Source organism: Fusarium oxysporum, chromosome VIII (assembly GCF_013085055.1).
Source record: "Fusarium oxysporum Fo47 chromosome VIII, complete sequence".
Classification (NCBI taxonomy): Eukaryota; Fungi; Ascomycota; class Sordariomycetes; order Hypocreales; family Nectriaceae; genus Fusarium; species Fusarium oxysporum.
This window is the reverse complement of record NC_072847.1, coordinates 624,585-646,586: the sequence shown is the minus strand read 5'-3', so window position 1 is coordinate 646,586 and position 22,002 is coordinate 624,585. Positions and strand designations below refer to the sequence as shown.

General features: G+C 48.1%; 9 protein-coding genes across 9 annotated transcripts; 7 read left to right on the top strand and 2 right to left on the bottom strand.

Annotated features, from left to right (window-relative positions):
• Window positions 1–51: 51 nt before the first annotated feature.
• Window positions 52–2,160, top strand: FOBCDRAFT_187173 (uncharacterized protein; the record flags this gene model as incomplete). The annotated part of the gene is made up of 7 exons (XM_059608652.1): window positions 52–444; window positions 487–568; window positions 613–703; window positions 744–982; window positions 1,025–1,104; window positions 1,683–1,764; window positions 1,811–2,160. 7 exons carry the CDS (start codon window positions 52–54, stop codon window positions 2,158–2,160), a joined length of 1,317 nt encoding a protein of 438 aa, XP_059467736.1.
• A 634-nt stretch (window positions 2,161–2,794) lies between these two features.
• On the top strand, window positions 2,795–5,569 carry FOBCDRAFT_262950 (kinase-like domain-containing protein; the record flags this gene model as incomplete). The annotated part of the gene is made up of 6 exons (XM_031189118.2): window positions 2,795–2,902; window positions 2,952–3,440; window positions 3,485–4,348; window positions 4,393–4,587; window positions 4,640–5,083; window positions 5,126–5,569. 6 exons carry the CDS (start codon window positions 2,795–2,797, stop codon window positions 5,567–5,569), a joined length of 2,544 nt encoding a protein of 847 aa, XP_031036383.2.
• Window positions 5,570–6,182: 613 nt separating this feature from the next.
• FOBCDRAFT_141074 (uncharacterized protein) lies at window positions 6,183–7,118 on the top strand (the record flags this gene model as incomplete). Its single annotated transcript, XM_031189119.2, has 1 exon — window positions 6,183–7,118. The coding sequence occupies one exon, from the start codon at window positions 6,183–6,185 to the stop codon at window positions 7,116–7,118; it is 936 nt and encodes a 311-aa protein (XP_031036384.2).
• Window positions 7,119–7,267: 149 nt separating this feature from the next.
• Window positions 7,268–8,715, bottom strand: FOBCDRAFT_242378 (uncharacterized protein; the record flags this gene model as incomplete). Its single annotated transcript, XM_059610483.1, has 5 exons — window positions 7,268–7,453; window positions 7,487–7,889; window positions 7,937–8,022; window positions 8,072–8,656; window positions 8,695–8,715. The coding sequence occupies 5 exons, from the start codon at window positions 8,713–8,715 to the stop codon at window positions 7,268–7,270; spliced, it is 1,281 nt and encodes a 426-aa protein (XP_059465560.1).
• A 1,116-nt stretch (window positions 8,716–9,831) lies between these two features.
• On the top strand, window positions 9,832–11,799 carry FOBCDRAFT_242377 (uncharacterized protein; the record flags this gene model as incomplete). Its single annotated transcript, XM_059610482.1, has 5 exons — window positions 9,832–10,187; window positions 10,283–10,545; window positions 10,596–10,862; window positions 10,921–11,249; window positions 11,296–11,799. The coding sequence occupies 5 exons, from the start codon at window positions 9,832–9,834 to the stop codon at window positions 11,797–11,799; spliced, it is 1,719 nt and encodes a 572-aa protein (XP_059465559.1).
• A 591-nt stretch (window positions 11,800–12,390) lies between these two features.
• On the top strand, window positions 12,391–13,786 carry FOBCDRAFT_252045 (uncharacterized protein; the record flags this gene model as incomplete). The annotated part of the gene is made up of 5 exons (XM_054706424.2): window positions 12,391–12,480; window positions 12,527–13,120; window positions 13,163–13,231; window positions 13,283–13,376; window positions 13,421–13,786. 5 exons carry the CDS (start codon window positions 12,391–12,393, stop codon window positions 13,525–13,527), a joined length of 954 nt encoding a protein of 317 aa, XP_054562399.1. The 3' UTR covers window positions 13,528–13,786.
• Window positions 13,787–14,392: 606 nt separating this feature from the next.
• Window positions 14,393–15,229, top strand: FOBCDRAFT_242375 (uncharacterized protein; the record flags this gene model as incomplete). Its single annotated transcript, XM_054706423.2, has 1 exon — window positions 14,393–15,229. One exon carries the CDS (start codon window positions 14,393–14,395, stop codon window positions 15,227–15,229), a length of 837 nt encoding a protein of 278 aa, XP_054562398.2.
• A 625-nt stretch (window positions 15,230–15,854) lies between these two features.
• On the top strand, window positions 15,855–17,057 carry FOBCDRAFT_242374 (uncharacterized protein; the record flags this gene model as incomplete). Its single annotated transcript, XM_054706422.1, has 2 exons — window positions 15,855–16,233; window positions 16,291–17,057. 2 exons carry the CDS (start codon window positions 15,855–15,857, stop codon window positions 17,055–17,057), a joined length of 1,146 nt encoding a protein of 381 aa, XP_054562397.1.
• A 525-nt stretch (window positions 17,058–17,582) lies between these two features.
• FOBCDRAFT_228736 (uncharacterized protein) lies at window positions 17,583–18,885 on the bottom strand. The gene has a single exon (XM_059609791.1). The coding sequence runs from the start codon at window positions 18,852–18,854 to the stop codon at window positions 17,652–17,654; it is 1,203 nt and encodes a 400-aa protein (XP_059465558.1). The 5' UTR covers window positions 18,855–18,885; the 3' UTR covers window positions 17,583–17,651.
• Window positions 18,886–22,002: the final 3,117 nt, after the last annotated feature.

Sequence of the window (22,002 nt, the reverse complement as noted above, 5' to 3'; positions counted from 1 at the left end):
ACCTGGTTCAATTTGCAGTGTACTCTATGGTGTAATTGATATCAAGTTACCATGGCTCAAACAACGTCCAACCCAAACGCGCACACCGGGCCGGAGAAACAGGACTCACTCTCCCTGCCAACTAAAACAGCAACTCTCCAATTCTTCGACGGCTCAGATCCGAAATGGGCGACTGAAAAGCCGTTCTACTCCAACATTCCCTTTACGCAGACCAAGATCGCCAATACGAATGTCATCAATACAAGTGCACGGGTTCAGATCTCTGATGCCAGAGGCCACGAATCCGAGTTCACTTTAGATAAGAATGGCTTCCAGCTGGTCAAATGGAAGCATCAGTTCTCTGATGTCGGGCCTTCTTTTCAAGAAGAAGGGTATCCTGCTGTGGTCAAATTTATGAAGGAAGTTCTGGGGAGTCACGTCAAAGTTTGTGTATTTGATCATATTGTATGTTTCTACTGCTTGCTCTGGACAGTGTTAATGAAGCAGGTCCGCCAGAGTCAACCGCGCGGCTCTGCACCTGGAGAGGAGAAAGGCTACATTGGTCGTCCAAGCAAAGTGGCTCATAATGGTACGCCTGATCCTCTCGTTCGCTTCACTAAACTTATGAGACAGATCAAACCTACGAAGGAACAATCGCTAAGATCAAACACGACTTCGGCTCCCAAGCATCATCGATTCTCTCTCAACGCTTCAGGATAATAAAGTGAGTCCCCCTCCAAATGCAATCCCCTCTGACAACCCAGTGTTTGGAAACCCCTCAAGCCGATCCGTCAATACCCCCTCACACTTTGCGACTACCGCACATGTGATAAGAAAGACGGCCATCGAAGCGATTTGGTATACCCCCACGTCGTGAGTGAGAATATCCTTTTCTCTTACTCACCAGATCAAAAATGGTATTATGTTAGTGACCAATCTGATGAGGAGGTTTGGCTGATCAAGACGATGGATTCTTTGGCGAGGAGAGAGGATGTTGCCATGTGTAAGTTCCGAGCCTCGTTGAGGGATGTACTGATGATTCTAGATACGCCGCATACCTCGTTCTTTGATGAAGATCCTGCTGTCGCGGAGGAGATACGGGAGAGCATCGAGCTTAGGGTTTATGTAATTGGATAGGTATCGCTCATGTAGAATCACTGCCATCGTTAATGGGGTCATTTAGCCTTGATCAAATGTGAATACGTGATCAACTGACCGTTCCTCTCAGTCTTGATAATCACCAAGTGAAGCTGTGCTTGTCTGCACCTCTTAGATAGGCATGCCGCAATCTGCGCGTCGAATGGAATACTGAGTTACATTTGAAACCTAGATAACCGCTCCCTCAGATATCTCGGGACCGAAGTCTCAAGTCACAAATCAGGCTGTGGTCTTCTCCAGTTGATTGGCAGATTCTAACCGACCATCATCACAGAGCCTCATCAGAAGCGGGGTAGAAGTTGATCATTGGTGCGAAGAGACCCCATGATCAATGCGATGCAGAGACTAGTGCACATGCAACGCGGCTGATTATCTCGGCGTGGGACTCCAGTCTGGTTGGACTAGATCAGCACCCTCACGATGCAATGGGTGGGCTCCGCTCCGAGTTGCCAATCAGTTGCTGAACATTTTTCCTAGTGTCTGTGATATCTTCTTCCGATTTGGTTGGATCCTCAGATCTTGAGGCTCTGCTTGAATGATAAAAGACCGAGTTGATCGACGTTGAGGCCGAATTGTTCACTCAGTTCGCATCACTCAGTCGCAAACTGCAATACTACAACTCAAAGAGTAATGACTCAACTAATCCTCAAGCACTCCCACTGACAACTCACAGACACAATGGAACCCGAGAGAAGTCGTTCACATTCTCGCGGCCGCTATACCGACGCGGACAAGAAACGTTATGAGGACGAGCCGATGACCCGCGAAAGCTCTCCCGGGGAATGTGATGTCGTCTGTCCCCAGCCAACCAAGACCCAGCCCTGGAAGCAGGCCCTCCAAGTTGAGAAAGACTCTGGGGCCAACCCCCTTCTGAACTGGGAGCCTAATGCTCTGGACTTTGGTGAGAAGCCTTGGCTCAAGATTGACTGGTCCAAAATTGAGGGAACTGGACCTGGAGGTGTTCGTAGCAAGTCTCCTGATCAGATGTGTGGCTATTCTGTTGGAAACCTCCAGCTTGTTTGAGCTTGGGTTTAAAGGTTATGAGTTTGTCAGATTGTGCTGGATACGAGCTACTAAATTGCATTTGTTTATTGAATCGGTATTCTGATATCCCGTAAATACATCCGCGTTCTGTTGCTTTGCCCGTTTTAAGATCCAGCATTTAAATTAATCTTCAGTTGATCCTACGCTTTCTTTCGTTAGGCTAGAGTTTGTACCTTGTTCTCATTAGCTTCCTAACAACTATTGTCAGTTACGGTGTAACCAATTCTGCTACTGGGCACTCAAACTCTTATGTATTAAAGACAAGACTGCTATTGGCTTTGTTCTGTTTGTTGATGTAATTGACGTCTTTCAGTCAAATATCTTGATTCACCTGTATACCTCAAATTGCTGACGCTTTCAAGCGCAAGTCTCGGTTAGTTCTTTACAGCAGATGTCAGCAAGCGCCCAATTCTTACCATCCTTATCTGTGCGGGGTGATAAGCCATTTTAGCCTCTGTTCAGGGATTATCGGCTACAGTAGATCTCAGCCACATGCAGCACAATCACACAGCTGCGGGGTTACGAGTTCCTTTAAACACGACACTGCACGGTAAACCGACGACTTTTGTTCCTCCAAGCTTTAATTTCGGCTTTGGACGAGTATATTGCCTCGATGAGTCACAATAACTGGGTGGCGTTCACGCTACCTGCGTATCAAGTAGACCTTTTCAGATTACGCAAGATTTTAGACGGAATTTACCACGGGCACTTCGAAGTATCTGTATGTCTATCACGGAACCTTGTCACTTCGCCAGCTGATTCCGTTGCAGCTGAAAGGTGACGAGTTCATTATCTTGGCTCCGCGGTATTTGGACCCTGCGGAGAAGGAGCTTGTTGCCGAGGGTAGTCGATACCGGCGTATTCTTGAAGAGAACAAAGCAGTCAAGGCCTCCACTGAGAAGCGAGGGCCTGCTGAGAAGCGACAGCCTATTGCCAAAGCAAGACCAAGAAAACAAAGATCATCCCGGGGCCAGTCTCCGTCCAACCCTTCAACTGAACAGTGTGACTCTCCTGATACAAGTCAAATACCGTTGTTCGACTCAGTGACACAGGTGGTTCCTTCGCTGGAGCCCAAGGCGCATGCGACTCCGGATCAAGTCTTGGTCGTTGAAAACGTCACAACGGACCAGGTAGGAAGAACCTTACAAGGCTTGTACGCAACTCCAGTCGCAAGCGGCGAGACCTCTAAGGTATTCGGGGTAGAGACTCGCCTATCATTGAACGGGCATCTTTCTGATTCAAAAGATGTCATCCGAAAGGTATGTCTGCCATTGTTGCGAGGCCGCTGTATCTAACAGTATAGTGCGCGGTCAAACGTCTACATGAATCCACGAGTGCTGAGCAGTTCTGGGCCGAATATGAGTCCTTGAAGCGTCTCAAGAGCTTGAATCATCCTCATCTGATAGAGACACTCTCTGTCTTCAGGTCCGAGATGGGTACAACACAGCATTTCAACTTCGTGTTCCCACTGGCTCTTTCGAACTTAAAACGTCTCTTCCGGGATTCTTATGTCCCAGTTCCCCTTCGAAACCGAAATCTTGATTCTCTTTGGGGCCAGATTCCTGGACTCTCAAGTGCGGTTGCCTACCTTCACGACTCTGCTCATATGGCACATCGCGACATCAAGCCATCAAATATCCTGATCTATGAAGAGCCTTCCGGTACAGGACTTTCTCTCAAGCTTACAGATTTTGGGTTATCTGTCGACCTATCTAGAGCCAGAACATGGGAGCAAGGTAGCCGCGCTCGTCAATCAGCTTGGCTCTATGACTCTCCAGAAGTTCGGAACGCGTCTCCTATAACGGGGGTAGCCGAACCTAGCGCAAAAATCAAGATCCCTTCCTCATCAGATCTGATGGCCAACGACATATGGAAGTTGGGATGCGTATTCACAGAGATGCTTGCATTTCTAGTAGGCGGAGGTTCTGCTGGTGTAGCAGAGTTTCGCGACCACATAACAACTACAGAGGGCAATGTCTCTTCTGACGTGTTCAACGATACTCGTTTCGACGATGGTGAACAGGTCAAGCCTCAGGTTCTCGAATTTATTGACCGAATGGCGTACAAAGATTATCGAGCAGGGATGTTACAAGCCATGATCAGTGGCATGCTCGCCAAATCGGCGCTAAGACCTACGATAGCCCACGTCTGTGAGAAGTTGGCAGAGGTTTGTCTCTTTGCATTTGATGTTTCATAACTAACATCTCATAGAACAACTTCCCGAACATCCGCTACAATGACGGAGTAAGGGTGATTCGGTTCATTCCAGAGGATCGTTTGGCATGCTCACGCTTCAATACCTTGAGACTCAAAATTGAGGAATGGACTGGTCGACCAATAGATTGGGCTCCACTGAATCAACCGCTGCCTAAACTTGACGCCGGTGGCTACATGGCAATTTGGAAGGTAAGTGCCCGATGATCTCTTAGAAAGTCGTCTCACAGTTAACACTCCCCAGTGGCACGGAATCGACTTGTTTCTAGCTCTTTCTCAAGATGAGTTTGATCGCTATAAAGCAACATGTTTCCCTGTGACCACAAACGGCATTCCTCTTCTCCCTCTTACACAACAAGATCTCAAGGCACAGCAAGCTGCTAAGCCAAGTTCTTCTATGCAACCCACCAAACTCAGACAACCATCTCACTCCTCCCTCGGCACCAATGTCCTCACAGGCAATGTTTCTTCTGCAATTCAGACCTCGGTGGATACGAAGGACATTTACTGGTGCATCGAAAGGAACTTTACAGAGCCTACAGAGATATACCTTTCCCCCATTCAGAATGCAGAGACGCTAGACGACGAACAATTGTTTCACCAAGTCAACACGGCCATTGGTAGCACGGAGGGTTGGATTCGCCGACTCTTCTCATGGAAGCGTTGTACCGCGATCGATTTTGTTCAGGTAAGAAACGTCCTTCTATCGCGGACCACACTAACTTAGTAGTTCCTTGTTATTTGGGAGAACAAAGATCAAGTCAATCCTATTCAGAAAGAACTTCCTCCCCCTGCTACTCCATTCTACAACCATTCCGTTCCTTTGCCTCACGACTTTCACATGAGAGCAGCTGGATTGCAAATGGTATTTGGACTCCGTGATCCAAAAAAGGGTAGCGGAGAAACAACCATTATCGATATGCTTCCCAAAAAGACAAACCCTCCCCCCTTTCCAAGGAGAATATCGGAACCTGGCTGGGGCTTACATGCCAAGATGGGTTTTTCTCAGCGAAGATTTCTTGCATGGCTGTTTTTCTGCATTATTTTGGGTGGAATCTTTGTGGTTGTCTGGCTGGTCTTTATAAGTCCGACGGACCTACAGAATGCCTTTATTCCGAGTTTTCTTTTCGCGACTCTGCTGACGATTGCGATGGGGTTACTTCAGGTAGCGTAGGAAGGGTATCATCAGCAATTCGAATGGATTACAAGCTGGTTTGACCATGAGGCGAAGTACAGCCTACCTCCTTTGCATTCCCCGATAAGTCCGAGGCAGAGGCCACAACCTACAACGATGAAATAGAGTTCATGTAGTCAATCCCGCACTAGCTCACGGTGCGGTCGGTGCGACCGCGATTTACTTGAGGGCCAAGTCCCTAGATGTGCCCTGTAATTGGCCGCGCAACGCTAAACCTATCCAGGACGTTCACACTCTCGGCACTTAGTCCACCATGCGATGCGGATATCGCGGCCGCGTACCATGCCCATCACGGTCAAGCGCTCCATCACAGTATGCAAGGGTCGCAGCACAGAGTCCATCGTACATTGCGAGCTTAATTGGTGCGGACTTTGCGGAGTATTGACGGGCATGGTTTTACTCTACAGTGTCGTGCTTGTCTCAATGAGCTGGAGTACTTAAGCATCGCCAATGCCAGCCAAGATCGTGTCGCAGTTCTGACGTGACAAACCGTTACAAACCGTTACAAACCTCAAATCCTTCGACGAGAATCCAGTCATCAGCGTCAATATTTTTATCTCTATACCAAGCGTCGTCAATCACCGCACCAAACATGGGCTCCGCAGGAAGCAAAAGCGTCCGGTTCAACCCCGACACCGACATCCCTTCGTTGAAAGACAAAGTCATCCTAGTGACTGGCGGCAACAGCGGTCTTGGAAAGGAGTCAGTTCTTCAGTTTGCCAAGCATGACCCCAAAGAGATCTGGCTTGGAGCCCGCTCCGAAGCAAAGGCCAAAGAAGCCATCAGCGACATCAAAGCGCAGGTTCCCAATGCGCCCATCAAATTCGTCAAGATAGATCTCGCCTCCTTCAAGTCGATTCGCGATGCAGCCAAAGTCTTTACGCAGGAATCTGATCGTCTTGATATCCTCCTGCTCAACGGAGGCATCATGTCTGTGCCGCCTGGGACAACCGATGATGGCTATGAGATACAATTTGGTACTAATCACATGGGACATGCCCTTCTGACCAAGCTCCTCCTCCCAACACTCCTCCGGACGGCTGACAAGGGCGCCGATGTGCGTGTTACCGTCCTTGCTTCATCTGCCCACCAGTATGCACCCCCCGAGGGGATCAAGTTCGACACGCTCAAGTCCCAGGCTCTGCAAATGGGCACCATTACACGTTATGGGCAGAGCAAGCTCGCCAACGCCTTGTTTGCCAAAGAACTTGCCAGACGCTATCCCCAGCTCACGACTGCCTCGCTTCAGCCCGGCCTGGTAACCACCAACTTGGCCAACACCATGAGCGACAACAGCTGGATCATGCGCCTAGCGTGGAAATTAACAACTCTCTTCATCGGTGTTGACGTTCCTACAGGTACGTTGAACCAGCTGTGGGCCTCGACGTCCAAGGATGTCGTCTCGGGCACGTACTATGAGCCCATCGGTCGAACAGGACTTGGTAAGCCGCATACCAACGACAGAGCGCTTGCTGCTAAGTTGTGGGACTGGACGGAGAAGGAACTTGAGGGGGAGAAGCTCCCTTGAGAGTCATAGTTTGGCAGACTGAAATTAGAACTTGTGGTGCATGCTTTTTCTTTGTATAAAGTCTATTAATTGTATGCTGGGACTACTACCTAAGATGAATAAAGGAATATGAGACGGAACATAACGTTCGAAATGTAAGATAAATACCACTACTTAAAATAACATAATTCAGGAATTCTCTCTTTATCCTCCACTATTAATCCTGTAGCAGCTTCCCATGGCTTTATATCTAGGAACGCCATGTCCTGGCTCGAAAGTAGTAGCTGGCCATCCATTTCAATCTTCTCAAGCACCTCAGAAACCTGCTGCATGAGCATTTTTTGCCTCTCAAATTCCTTTGCGCGAAAGGTTCTAGTGCACCTACTAACCGCACCAATGATCCAATCAACAGAAGACGTCGAGGTCGACAAGTCAACTGACTTGGCCTGTAAGAGAGAGCTACATTCGTCCAAGCACTCTTTTACATCCTGTAACTGCGAGTTGATATCGTTGATGTTGGAAATGGTAGCTTCTGCGACACCTTTAAGCGTTGTGATGTCGTTCTCTACCCGGTTAGCCTCTGAGATTTGCTTCTGGTAGAGTTGATGCGTTGATCTACGGGATGAGATATCGCGCTGGTACTGCGAGACTAGGTCTTGCAAGTTGCGCTGCTCCCTCTCGAGGTTGGAGATTGCTTGCTGGTCTTGGGATATCTCGCTATTCAAACTGGACACCTTGGATTGAAGGGCGACAATCTCGTCTTTTAGATCCGATACACGAATTCCCTTGTAACTATAATGAATTAGCCTTCTGTCTGATAATCTGTGAAGTCTCCTCACCCTGCAAATCCGGCGCCAGCTGCTGCCAGTCCTAGTGATGCCCCTGCAGTGAAAGGTGCAGCCAGGAGGCCGATGCCGGTCAACATCTATCTCTTGATTAGACAATCTCTAAGACGTGCAAATGTGAGGGCATACCAGTCCTACGCCTGCTGATTCCTTCTTGCTCTCTCGTCGTCTGTGTGTCTCTGCAATTTGGCCGTTCTTCTGCAATATCTCACGATCAAGCTGTGCTTTTCTAGTCCTCTTCTCAGTCGCCTGGCGAGTCTTGGTACGAATTTCCTCTTCCTTGGCGCTGGCCTTGGTTTGTGTCTGCGCCAGAATCTCTTCACTCGAGCTCAGCGATCTCTCCGCCTGGCTAGCGAGTCCTTTTGCTTGCGACTGACATTCGTCTAGCAAGTCATCCTGGGCTTCAACGTCTCTTCCGACATCCATCACGCGATAAGTACAGTCCATGGTGGACTGTAACGCGCTATCCGCTGACGCCTCGGCTTGGGCCAGAGAAGCAGCAATGCCATTGAGAGATCTACCTAGCCAAGAAATCTGAGGGGCAATGTTGATGATCGTTTCAGGACTTTCGACATTTTCGAGCAGTAAGAGGTATGAGCTCATCTGCAATTTGGTATGCTGAGCTTGGATCGAGCTGTCCTGAAGAGAGGAGCGAACGGCGGCGACCTCGGTAGCGACAGTATTCTTGGAAGTTACATCAAGAGCACTGAGTCGCTCTCTGGCAGATGAAGTGAGTTCTGGATCTTGGAGACGTCATTGGAGAGGGTCTCCATCGTTGCGATTTTAAAAGCTCAGTGGGAAAGCAAATAACAGTTACGGTGCAAACACACGTAGCAATGGTCGTGTATATGAGGGGAAATTACCAGAAGGACATTTGACGTGAAAAGTCAGTCTAACATTCAATGCAAGGCAGTATCACAATACATATTCAGATGCTACTGTTGATCTAACAACCACTGTTAAGCAAGGTTCAAGATTTCAGCTGCTGACGCGTATACCATGATTTCAGCAATTGTGAACCTCTAGACCCCGCCACCAGAGGCATCGTCACAGTTCCAGACCGCTACAGCATTGCCATGCTTCGATTGAGGCACGAACACGTATGATTTCAGTCGATGAGTGAAGTGTTTATTGGCTGTATAGACGCGGGCAGTTCAATATATCAATTGCCATGCATAATGTGGCTGAGTTTGACGGTTAAATTGAGTCTCGATACAAGGCAGACAAGCATTATGGCTGTGAATAGTTTCAGTTTTACAGAGGGGTAATATTTCGTTTTCGTGCGCGTGCATTTGACTGGATAGACAAAACGCCCGTGCAGCAGCGTCAGGCATGCTGGGTGAACTACTGCACAGGCGTTTTGTATTATCCAATCAACTAATACAAACGCCATTGTACGTCGACTTGAAGTGAACGCGCCAGCAAAAGCCTTTCAGGACGCCATGTCACCTAAACAGTCCGTTACGACACGGGCACTGTGATCTTGTTGTTCCTGATTAGCTACATCTGCCAGCTCGCATGCATCGGGGCTATGAGGTTACAGAACGGGAAGTTCGCTAGTCCTTGTTGGACGGGACACGGTTCAGCCTGGAGCCTGTTCATATTGCAGTATACTTCTTATCATTTGTGGCATTGAATCAACCTCGAGGTACTGGTGGCCTTGTCAGGCATTTCCGGAGCGCGCAGTATGTGATATATCTTGCGGCTTGCATGTATGGGCTGACCGCTTGGCCTAGACTCCGCCCCAGGCTGATAGAAGCCGGTGGAGGCCCAAGAGCCGCATTTCCAAGACCATCTCACGATAAAAGGGCGTATCACCTCTTGAAATTGGGAACCTCATTAATCCACAGAGTTAAGGCATCTAAACTATACCGCCTCATTCATACATCATGACTTTTGACCAAGGCCGAAAGACAGCCAGCGGCGCAGACTATTCGTCTCATCAGGAGGACTTTCGTCAGCCGTCTGCCTTTAGAGTTGGTCAATCCGACTATGACCACAAAGCGCAACAGCGAGCGAACTATGCTCTTGCCCTTCAAATGTCATGTCGAGATGTCGTCAAAACCATCAAGGCAAGTGACCTGCTCATGAGCAACGAATGGGCAAAGCCACTCACGCACGCCCCCAACGCCATCTCCATTATGGCCCTGTGTCTCAAAACAGCGGCTGTGCGCGAGGCTGCCAATATCAAGGTGAGGGACAAGGAGATCACGGATGAGACCGGAAAAATCATTGGTCTGCTCCCGTAAGTGTCCTGTCCGCACTGAGATATGAATGGCTAAACGAAACAAGCTCAGAGTATTTCCGTACAAATCTGCAGCATTGTGCGGACATTGGTAGACTTGCTTTCCTTGATGCGCAGAAGCGCATGAACAACCTCCAAAGTGTCGCCCGCAGCATGATCGCGCCTGAGGGCACCATCGCTTACATCATCGATTTGCTCAGCGATTTGGAGGACGCTGAGGACAATCTCCCTGGCGCTATGAAGCGACTGGAAACTAATGCTGAGAACTTCAAAGCCGATGCCGAAGCTATCACCAAGAAGTTTGAGTACTGGGAGAGAGTGATTATGCATCTTCTCAAGAACTCGCAAGATGCGGGTTGTACGTCCAACACAGTTTTCCATGATTGCTTGATTGCTAACAATGTTCAGCGATGGCTGAAGAGAAACGAACTCAAAACACAGTCGATGCTGTCAAGGCAGATGCAGAGAGACAAACGAGAGAGAGGGAGGAAGAAGATGCCAAACAGGCAATCCAAGAGCAGCAGAAGCTATTACAAATGGCCCGGAGAGAGGTTGAAGAAGCTCAACGAAGGTTGAATGCTCTTCTTGATCGGCCACTTATTGAAGAACCATCTGCATGGTCCGATATGATGCACGCGCGGGAGCTCGTTCCAGACCGACCAGCACCAAGTCGTGGTATAGAACTCACGTCCAACTGTAGTCAATCATATGCTGACTCATTACAGGGGAAAAGGGTGTAATCGCCAAAGGATGGGGTATCTGTTTGGCTCCAGTGACAGCGAGGTTGCAGCAGAGAACAAGCACCGTAAGGACCATGTTGAGAGTATTGTGAATGAAAGACAGGCCTATATCGCCAAGGCAGCAGAGCACCGTGAAATGCAGAGACGGATGGCGCAGGCCCAACTGGACGAAGCCAGAGGAAACGAGACGAGGCTCTGGGAAGAGTTGAACAAACAGGCCGAAAAGCTCTCGATCAGCCATCACAGCCTCACGAAAGCTAAACATGATCTAGCAAAAACCCATGCCGAGCTTGAGCGTCTGTGCTCTGAGAAGATTGAACTAGTATGTCTTGTATGTCCTTTTCAACGTGCATACTAACGAGAAACAGGAGCAGATTATGAGGATTCTTGAAGAGTCCATGCGCCGCCTAACAGAGCTGAAGAAGGAAGTCGAGGAGATGGCATTATTCTTCAGCCGAGTGCAAACCGTCATCACGACAACCGTAAACGAGAACTTGCAGAGTTTCCTGAATCCGATTCAACGTGTGTTGGACAAGGGAGACAGCGTTGACAAGATCCGGGAGAGAAGCAAGCAGAATTTACTCAGGAACGCATTTGAACTGCAGGGACGCTTCTCGGCTACTGCAGACGTGGCTAGCATGTATGTCCTTGTGTCCAATAAATACATCCGGCCGGGGATCAATAAAATGGAGGCGCTGGCGGCTATGAATGACGATGACTTTGAGCGCGGAAAGGAGGAGTTCAGGGACTGGTGCGACAGTGCGGCGGAGGACATTGTACGCATCACTGACGGCGAGCAGTCCAAGATGGCGGAGAATCTGACAAGAAATGTCGAAGTTCTTAGTCAGAGGGCTATAACAAGCGCTTTATAGATAGTAAATGTCTAAGCTTTTTGTAATGCGATATCCATAGTTTTATCAGACTGAAGTTTGAACTTGTAACATGCTCTTTATTACTGCGTTAATAAATACATTTCTAAAACTTTCACATGCCTACGAGTCCCAAGGTTCAAGAGAGCCTTACAGCTTTATGAACATCTGTTATTAATGTTTACTGCATAGTTAAAAAGGGACTTTGTGTTTTCTGATTTATGCCCGTTTGTTTCTTTCTGAGGCGCGATAGAGTCACAAGGTTGAGAGAAACGTCATTTTGACACAAGACAGACCTTTTAAGCCTTACTCCATGATGATCTGAGCTAAGATCAGTGGATTGCATAGGTCCGCCCATGTGCGGCCGCATTTCCCGCTGGCACTAGTGATCGACGGCCCCAATGCGCCGCATTCAAGGTTCGGGCTTCAACCTTGATCTTTAAGTGGCTAGACCACTGACATAGAGAACGCCACTTCAGCTGGAAATCTTGTGGCCCAAAATGTATTTGAATCAGCTGTTCCCGGCTCTGACAAACACATCCCCAACATCTTAACCTTGATACTATCGACATCACTGTCATATCTACCGCCGAAATGAGTCTAAACTTTGGAATGCGTTGTAGCACAGTGGTGCCTAATAAGCCGCCCCTTACAGAACAGAATCTCCCCGATCAGAAGGGCAAGGTACAGCCTCCCCTGCCATCCCTCTAGCAGACACTGATCAGTACAGGTCTTCCTCGTCACCGGCGCGTCAGGCGGGCTAGGCAAGCTCCTCGTTGATATTCTGTATCGGCACAACGGCAAGGTTTACCTCGCTGCACGCTCTCAATCCAAGACCGAGGAAGTGATCCAAGAGATCAAATCAGCGCATCCCTCCTCAACCGGCGAACTTCACTTCCTTCACCTCGAGCTCGATGACCTGTCAACAATCAAACCGGCTGCCACTCGCTTTTTAGAAAAGGAAAGTCACCTAGATGTCCTGTGGAACAACGCAGGCGTCATGATCCCACCCGAAGGCTCCAAGACAAAGCAGGGTTACGAACTCCAGTATGGTGTAAACAATATTGCACATTTCTTACTTACACTTTTTCTTCGCCCTGCACTTGAAGCTGCTGCTGCATCAGCACCCAAAAACTCTGTCCGCGTTGTCTGGGTCGCTTCTAGTGCTGCTGATGCTGCGCCGAATCCAGCGGTAGATCTGACGAATATGGATTACCATCGAGAGGAGGGCGCGTGGATGAAGTACTCGCGCAGTAAAGCTGCCAGTGTGATCCACTCGGCTGAGTTTGCGCGAAGAACAAAGGGTACCGGCATCATCAGTCTTGTAAGTGGCCTACCGCTGATCGAACCTTCTGACCGTTACTAGGCCCTCAACCCCGGCAATTTTGTCACCAACCTTCAGCAGAATATGTCTAAGATGGAACTCGCCATGTTTGTGCGTCTCATCTAGCTTCAACCGTCGATACCTGCGCTGACTTGTGCCCAGAAACTCATCTCATCGGATCCCATTAATGGTGCCTACACTGAGCTCTTTGCGGGTCTGAGCGATACCATCACGGAAGAAAACAATGGCGGATGGGGTAAGAACCCTCTACCTTTTCGTAGCGTATACTGACTGCCATAGTATCTCCCTTTGGTAAGGTCGAGAAGATTCGAAAGGACTTTGTAGAACCAGAGCTCGGGAGCAAGTTTTGGGATTGGACGACGGAGCAGGTGAAGCCATACATGTAGAGCTGCATTAATCTCGTATCATTACAGCCATTGTTGGATAGGTGTCTCATACATTTGTGGTCTCATTGGTATAGATGGTATCCAACCTGGTTCAAACACGCAACTGGATCAATCTGAGAGGAGCAACTCCCCGGGAAAGTGTGCCATTTGTTCTTGACAAGACACTGTAAGCGTGCTTCATCCCGGCTCCACTAGCTAGCGGAAGAGTCACCATAAGAGCAGTACAGGAACGAGACTTCAATCAAAGTGTCTTGGAACGTCAAGCAACGACTTTTGACGCGCTGCCACGTAACCATGTAGTGTCCAGTTGACGAGACGAGGTTGAAGTAAACGTCTCTCGTCTCATACTCTCATCGGCCATCTAGCCGCAAGTAAATTAGTGTACGTAAGCAGGCATTCACCCAGTTCGACAGTTCCCACGGGTGTCGGAGTTTACGCCTGAACAATGCTTTTCGAGCCTTGGAGTGGACCAATGTCAAATTGATCAAATGAATCATTCTAGTTCAACCAGAGAAGCTGGGATTACTTCTTGAAGATTTTTCAATTGGATGCAGAGCTCCAGTGTCTGATTAGGCTGCAAAGGCTTGCTCGGGTGAAACCCGCGTCTTAGCGGTGGGGTTGCGATCGGTCATTGCGGCCGCATTCTTTGTACAGACTAAAAGTGCGGACTACGTCTAAGCCTAGGGGGACTTGTGAATCCAGTTTCGTTCCGCTTGGTTCGTCGTTTCATTATCAGTGTATGTCCGCCCCGTCTTCCGATATTCCCATCAACAGACTTCTCAGCACGGCGCTCAAAATTATTTCCATTGAACTCCAGTTTGGTCATTTGTCTGTACCAGCGCCAACACTATCATACAACGACGATATGGCACTCAGAACATTGATTGTCGGTGGCACAAGTGGCATCGGCCTGGCCTTGGCTCACCACATTGCTGTAGCCCCTGAGGCTATCGTCACTGTCTGCGGTCGCACCAAACCCGCCAACCTACCCTCGAACATCGACTTTTCACCAATCGAAGCTACCTCCATGCGCGGGATCAAGAAATGGACAGACAACTTCAAAGGAACGCTCGCGGGGAACCGAATCAACTTGCTCATCCTGTCGCAAGGAACTTCCAACTTTACTGGCCGCGATGAGACCAACGAGGGAATCGATCGCAAAATGGCGCTTCACTATTACAGTCGGCAACTCATTGTCCGTGAACTGACCCCAGTTCTCAAGGAGGATGCAAAAGTTCTGTTCATCTTGAATGGGAAGGAAGGGTCTCCGGCTCATATCAACTGGAACGACCTCGACCTCAAAACAAGCTACTCTATGAGCACGGCTGCCCAGCAGTCTGCGACTATGCTCGACATTATGGTCCAACATTACGCCGCCGTGCAGAGGGGAGATGAGAAACGGCATTACGCGCATGTGTATCCTGGCGGAGTGTTGACTGGTCTTACGAGAGCCTGGCCGTGGTACATGAGAGCGGGTGTCAAGGTGGTTGGCCCATTAATCGCTGTGAAGCCTGAAACGTGTGCTCAGCTTCTGTTGGAGAATCTTGACAAGGTCACTAGTGCAAGAGAAAAGGATGGGTATTTCTGGAGCAACATCAATAGCGATGGGAGCGTCATCAAGGACAAGACCGTCTGGAGCAAGAGTCAAAGGGAGTGCCTTGCTGAACATACATGGAGAACCATCGATAGTGCTCTCAGCTAGTGGCAGATGATGTTCAGGTTTTTTGTCTCATCTTCAATGGAGTGTTACAAGCTAAGGGCTATCAGTTTCCAGCCTTGCTTAATTGACGGCTTATCTTCTCGCACAAGCGTCTCCTGGATCGCGGAGCCTTTGCTTCATTTGCCCTAAGTAGCTAGAGGAACTCACACCAATTCCAACCAAACTTTGCGTATTCTATAGTATCACTCAACGCACAGTCTACTGCGGACTTGCTGGAGCACCGAAATTCTGTTAAACCTAGCAATGCTGGCATAATGAGGGTGAGATCGCCCTGGATCATGTAGCAGTAGATCACAGTTCCACGCAGCCTGAAGACTCGTGGCCTCTGAGCCAAGTCCGCCTAAAACGCGTCATGATACTTGCTCATCCGCATCCGGAGATAGGGAATATACTATACCGCAGATTCCTTGATCGGATCTCCCGGACATGACCTTCGGCCGCCTTTCCCGCACTCTGCGGTTGCTATACCAGGCGGAAGGGCACAGCCTCGATGGACTGAACGGACAGGGAAACTCTCAACATATAAGAGCGCTGGTTGCTCATGATAATAGACTAACCATTTCACTATCCACTTCCACAGTCGACCGCCACTAGAATTCCATCAATCATGGTGTCCACCAACCTCACACTCCCTGCCACCATGCGGGCTCTCCTGCTCACAGGTCTATACAACGTTACCGTCCAGGACGTTGCAGTCCCACAGCTCGTCTCTCCAACTGACGCCATCGTCAAGTTGACCACCGCTGGTATCTGCGGGTCGGATCTTTATGCCTATCGAGGATTCGGCTCAGATCAGGACCCTTACGTTCTTGGACATGAGGGCATTGGCTACGTTGTACAAACTGGTAGTGGCGTATCTAGCGTGTCTGTCGGAGACTATGTTGTCATTCCTGATAACTTTCACCACGGACAGCTGGAGATGCAGCCTACGTTTCCGATATCCTATGGAGGCGGAGTGCAATCTCCTGGGGTATCAGGACTCCAAGGTAGGACAATCATCGCCTCACAGAATCTAGTACAGCGCTGACCCTTATGGCATCTAGCTGAGTACGCTATCGTCAAGGCAGCCGATGCTAATCTATTCCGCCTTCCCATCCACCGGAATGAGACCAATGAGACCCTCGAGCAGAGTTACCTCATGACAGGAGATATTTTCTCCACCGGATGGACAGCAATCACCTGGTCTGGCTTCGAACCCGGCGATTCAGTTGCCGTCTTTGGCGCAGGTCCTGTTGGTCTGATGGCAACATACAGCGCTCTACTCCGCGGCGCCTCTTGCGTTTACACCGTAGACCACGTCCAAGAACGTCTTGATGTCGCCAAGTCCATCGGAGCCATACCCATCAACTTTGTGGAATCCGACCCCGTCACCCAGATCCAGAAGCTCGAACCTGCTGGTGTGAAACGAGCTGTGGACTGTGTCGGTCTGGAGGCTCTCAACAGCAGCCTCGCCTTTGAACCCTCAATTATCGTTCGGCAGATGGTGAACGTGGCCGGCTTTGAAGGAGGACTGGGCCAGGTTGGAGTGCATGCGTATACACCTGGCACTCAAGCCGCTCTAGACCATCCACAGCTCAGCGCTGACATTACCTTTCCCGCCACGAGCTTCTGGACCAAGTCGCTTCGGCTGCAGGCTGGTATTGTGCAGCCCTATCGGATCGCCCCGCAGCTCATCAACCTGATCTCCAGTGGCGTCGCGAATACGAGTTTCATAACGACGGCAGTGATCAACATTGAGGATGCGCCTAAATATTACGAGCGGTTTAACCGTACGGAAGAGGTCAAGGTTCTGATATCGTTCTCTCGTTGATTCTATTGCTGGGCGGTTACACAGCGGGGTAAGCTTTCAGTTCACTTGTTCAATACTTGTTCCATAGGCTAGATATGACACCACCCGTTTGTTCAGTCATTCTGTATTAATATCAAGTATATAAATTAACGTACATGATAAGCGAGCGTCGCAGACAAGCGAGCGTCGCAGTATACTGTGCACCTAAAAGCAGCTTACCCTATAGAGCCCAAAAGTTTAAATAAAATAGTTAAAAATCTAAAAAAAAAGTAGTATTAAAGTTAGTATAGTTAACTAGGTAAAAAAATATTTTTTACATATTTTTATCTATTTTATTTTCTATATAAAATCTTAAAACACAGTGTATAGCACAGTATAAATAGACTTTCTTATATAACTCTATTAAGATAATAGGTATAATTTTTATAAAGATTATACTTAAATATATAATAGTTAGGTATATTATATTATAATTTGAACTAATTTAAAGCTAAGTAGACTTTTTGAGAGTAGTTTAAAAAAGTCCTTTTAAGGTGAAAAATGGCTTGCGACGCTCGCTTATCATGTACGTTATATCTATTTACGCTCTGGAATTATCTAAACTGTGCATATTCATCAAATCGTAATTTGCCCATCCTCCTTTCGCATCCTCTGCAAAGCCTCATCATCAACTCTCCAAACTCCCTTTGTCTCATGGTCATGAAGCTTCCATTTTGTTCCTTTTGCCAATTGATGAAAGACTTGATGCTCGTCACCTGGCAAACTCCGGTACAATAACGGTTCCCATGATTTTCCATGCAACTTCTCGTCTCTCCTCTTTTGTCGTTGCGCCTCTTCAATTTCATGCTTTGCGTGCGATGCATCCCGATAATTCCCTTGCTCTAGAGCTGATATTACTTCTCCCCATGCCCTTCTTGACTCTCGGGGATCTTGTTCCTCCACTGGATCGATATGCACGTCTGCAGATGTCTCTGGATCGACAGTATATGTCGCCACCAACTTCCCTTTACTGTCGGTAATCTTCCATCCCTCGCTCCAGACTCCAGATAGCTTGTAACAATGCTTCTTGGGCTCATCCTTGTGGTACACCCTCGCCTCGAAGCAATTTCTCTTGCCTCGGAAGATACCAGCGCCAGAAAAGTCAATCTCCGAGACATATCCAGAGCTGGACACGATTGTATATGTGCCGATGATCTCGGGATAAAGACACGCCGACAGAAAGCCCCGTACAGTAACATCCGTCAGAGGTACAAGGTAATCCTCGTCAAACTTGTCGAGATGTATAATAGCGTGCCCCATTTGCCTAATGTTAATGTTTCCATTAAAGGTCATCTCGACTCGTCCATAACCATCCGCTCTTATTCCATCTGCAGAAATATGCATCGCAGTAATCGGTGGATGATGGCTAACCTGCTCAACTACCAATCTGGTATCACTGTCCCCCTCGCTCCAAGAAGCAAGGAAGAGTTCACCAAGAAAAGCATTGAGAGGTTTCTTGATGCTAACATTTGGGGCACCTGCAACATACAACTGGCTTCGGAGGCCTGCCAAGAATAATTGCAGGACCGAAAGACTTCGTTTCGCTGGATCGAGTTCTTTCGTAGGTGCTGTGAAAAGTAGGGGCTTCTTTGCCCAACTTCCGGGATTCTCGACAACTGAAGATGGTGCTAGAAAGAATGGTGGAGCTGTGACATTGGCGAGATCTAAATCGCTTTTTAATGATGATAAAAACTGAATTGTTAGTGGGAATCGTGGCTGTTGATTGGGCCCATACCTTGGCCAGGTCAACAAAGCGTCTGCCCATTGACTTGGAGTCATCGTGAATAGTTCTCTGAGTCTTTGAAATCGGTTCCATTTTGAATTTGCGAATACTCTACTACAGTTTACTGAGAGTCTTCTCTTATATAAATACTCCCAAACTCTCGTCTCATCACATGCTTCAATTGCGTTTCAACACAGCCACGTCTTATTAGCTCAAACTCGCTACGACGTCAAGTCGGCCGCCAAAGTTTCAATGCCTGTCGCATCAAAATCAGACCAATCAGAGGGCTCCCGGAAGCTGAATTCATCCGAATTTTGAAACGGGAGAATTGGTTGCCGTCGGAAACTCGAACTACCGGCGACCAGCCTCGAATTGTTCTAGCTCATACGTCATCCTTGAATAATCGGGATTGTTTCTAGAATTGACGGCAGATATCGAAGCCAATGACAACTGGAACTTCATATTCAGACCCAATTTGAGCATGTGACACTGCTCACGTCCATGCACATGCTGCTGCCGTCAGCTTATGACTTTTATCTGACCGCCGCTGGTGACGACGGCGGCTCTTGATAGCGCTGTGATAGCACTGATAAAGATAGAATTGAATTTCGAGGATATCTCAAGCGCTCCAGGAAAGGAAATGCTTATGCGCACCACAGAATGGCATTTGCTATTGACCTTGATCATGTCCTCGCGGTTCGATTCATATTTCGGCGCCGCAGCGATCAAAGATTGAAATGAGAAATGACAGGTGAAGCTGGCTGGGATCTCTGGGTTTCAATATATCAATGAGGCAAAGGAAGATCTGTCTTGATGGCGTGGTATTGAGTTTTCCATAAGTATAAGATCCCAGGTTTCGAAATGATGAGAGCTGCCTACCTTGGCCTGAGGATCTTACTGTCAAACTTTGCTATTTGGGCCTCATAAATCTCAATTTTGAGGACCAGAGAAAGCAGAAACGAGCTGATTTCGTTACTTGCAATATCAATTATAATTTGACGATTCGTCTGGAGGTAAAACGTCCAGGCGCAGTCATCCTGTGCAACGTACGAGCGCAGCGAGGAAGAGCCCTCCGCTAGGAGCCCCCGGAGGGACATGACTGATAAGAACGGACAAGATGGTTTGCTAAAGCCATGAGAGCTGGATTGATTTTCTCGAGTACAAGTCACAGCATCAACGTGCAAAAGGTAGTGACCGTTGATAACGTCAGCATTCGAACCTCGTTATACTTCAGGAACCTACACGTAAACCGTTAGAGAAACGCGCTCTCAGTATTACCTTTATCCTAGCGATCCCTATTCTCCTCAATGTGTAGTGATCTCGTGACAAAAGTCTCAACTTAGCTGTTTTGTACTGATTGACCTAGAGGTTATAGATAAGCTTCAGCCACAAAACTCAGCCCTCCACGTTGACATCATTCAGCGTCTCAACAGTTTTGAAGCTGTTCGTCATCATCAGAACTGACCTACCGGACTTGAAAATGTCCGCACACATACTATGGTCATCACGCAATCTAGCTGCTAAATTCTGGAGTTTTCGTAAGCAGAGACAGAGCTGTAGATCATCCCCATTACGACGGTCAGCGTGAGTGGCAAATATACGAGCTCGATGGATCCAACCTTACCGTTTCTCGATTCACGCTTCTCTACCAATTGTATGGAGATTAATGGAGTCTTTGCCAACGTCATTCGTCATCATCAGAGCGGGATGGAACGGCAATCCACAGACAGACTTCCGGGTAGTAATGCCTCCGAAGTCCCAACGGCAATTCTAACTCAATCTCAAGTCAAGCTTTCGGCAATGGCGCTCGGCGCGTAGTTATCGATGTCACTACCCTAATTGACTACCGTCAGAGGCGCAACTCAATTAACTTAGTCTATCTACCTATCGAGAGTTCTTTGTAGTAACCAATCGGCTATCCAATCGTATTTCCGAACTCTTATCCGACCTTCGGACAGTAATCCGATCAATCAGCATTGACAATCACTCAACAATGCCTCTTAGTAAAGACCTTTTGTCAGTATTCCTTGGCTTAATCTTTCTGAATCTCACAAATGACATTACCCAACCTTGTTGACAGATCACTGGGGTATTCCAGTTCTATCCCCACAGCCAAGCCACGCTGGACCCTCAAATTGCTTCATCCATCAAACAATGAAGATCATGGTTCAGTTGACTACCCGCGGGTACGTTCTTGGCAGGTGCTCCTTCCTCGATGATTCCCTGATTTAAGCTTAGAACAAGGTTGGCCAATGATCAATTGGTTACATCCAGATCTGGACATGTTTCCCAATTCAGTAATCCCAGCGTAGCCGTGCTGTGATGCTGGCTCACGCATTGTATCACGTCGAGATCCTGCTTATCGTTACAGATACGCGACTTCACAGCTGCGCCGAGTTTGTGCAATCATACGTCAGCATCAGTGCGGCTTATAACCGTTCCGTAGATTAGGCTGTAACCTCCACGTAAATCATGCTAACGTCCACGCAAATCGTGCTAACATCCACAGCGTAGATCTGTAACCAGACATCGTGGATCGGAACTTTTTATACCATGACGTGCGTCGATAACTCAGATAAGCTTAATCATCCCTTTATCAATGTCTCACACGCGTCAATGAGTCAAGCAATTCTCCCACTCAGCCACGGTCACTAAAAAGATCGACACTGCTGACTCGTCACAGCGACGACGATCCTGATAAGCACGCCAAGTCTAAGCATTCACATACGATGTCACCAGCCGTTAGTTACTAGTTACACAATTGATAAGGTTGGTTTTACGCTTATTATCCACGAGGACATGAAACTGCAGGAAGCCTCATGTTACCACTTCGGACTCCGATTACGCGGCACGTTGTACATGTAGGTAGCCTAGAATATCCGTTAAACCGCTTGGCGATAATTGCAATTGCCAAGATGTGAACAGAATGAGGAGGTTCGAGAGGAGAACTGGAGAAGAGTGTAGATCAAAGTGCTGATCATTCAACCAACCACTCACGGAATGTCATTTTAAGGCTAGATCTAGATAGCTGAAATGTAGATTCCCCTGTGGCGGTCAAGTGCCGCGATCCACACTTGCGGGCGGGAAAGGCTTACTTGGCCAGATGAGCAAATCAAGGAAATGTTTGTGACACAAAACATGACAACGATTGCACAATGTTTCACGGTCGCTTTGGTCCTTCACATGTGAAAATTTGCAAAAAAA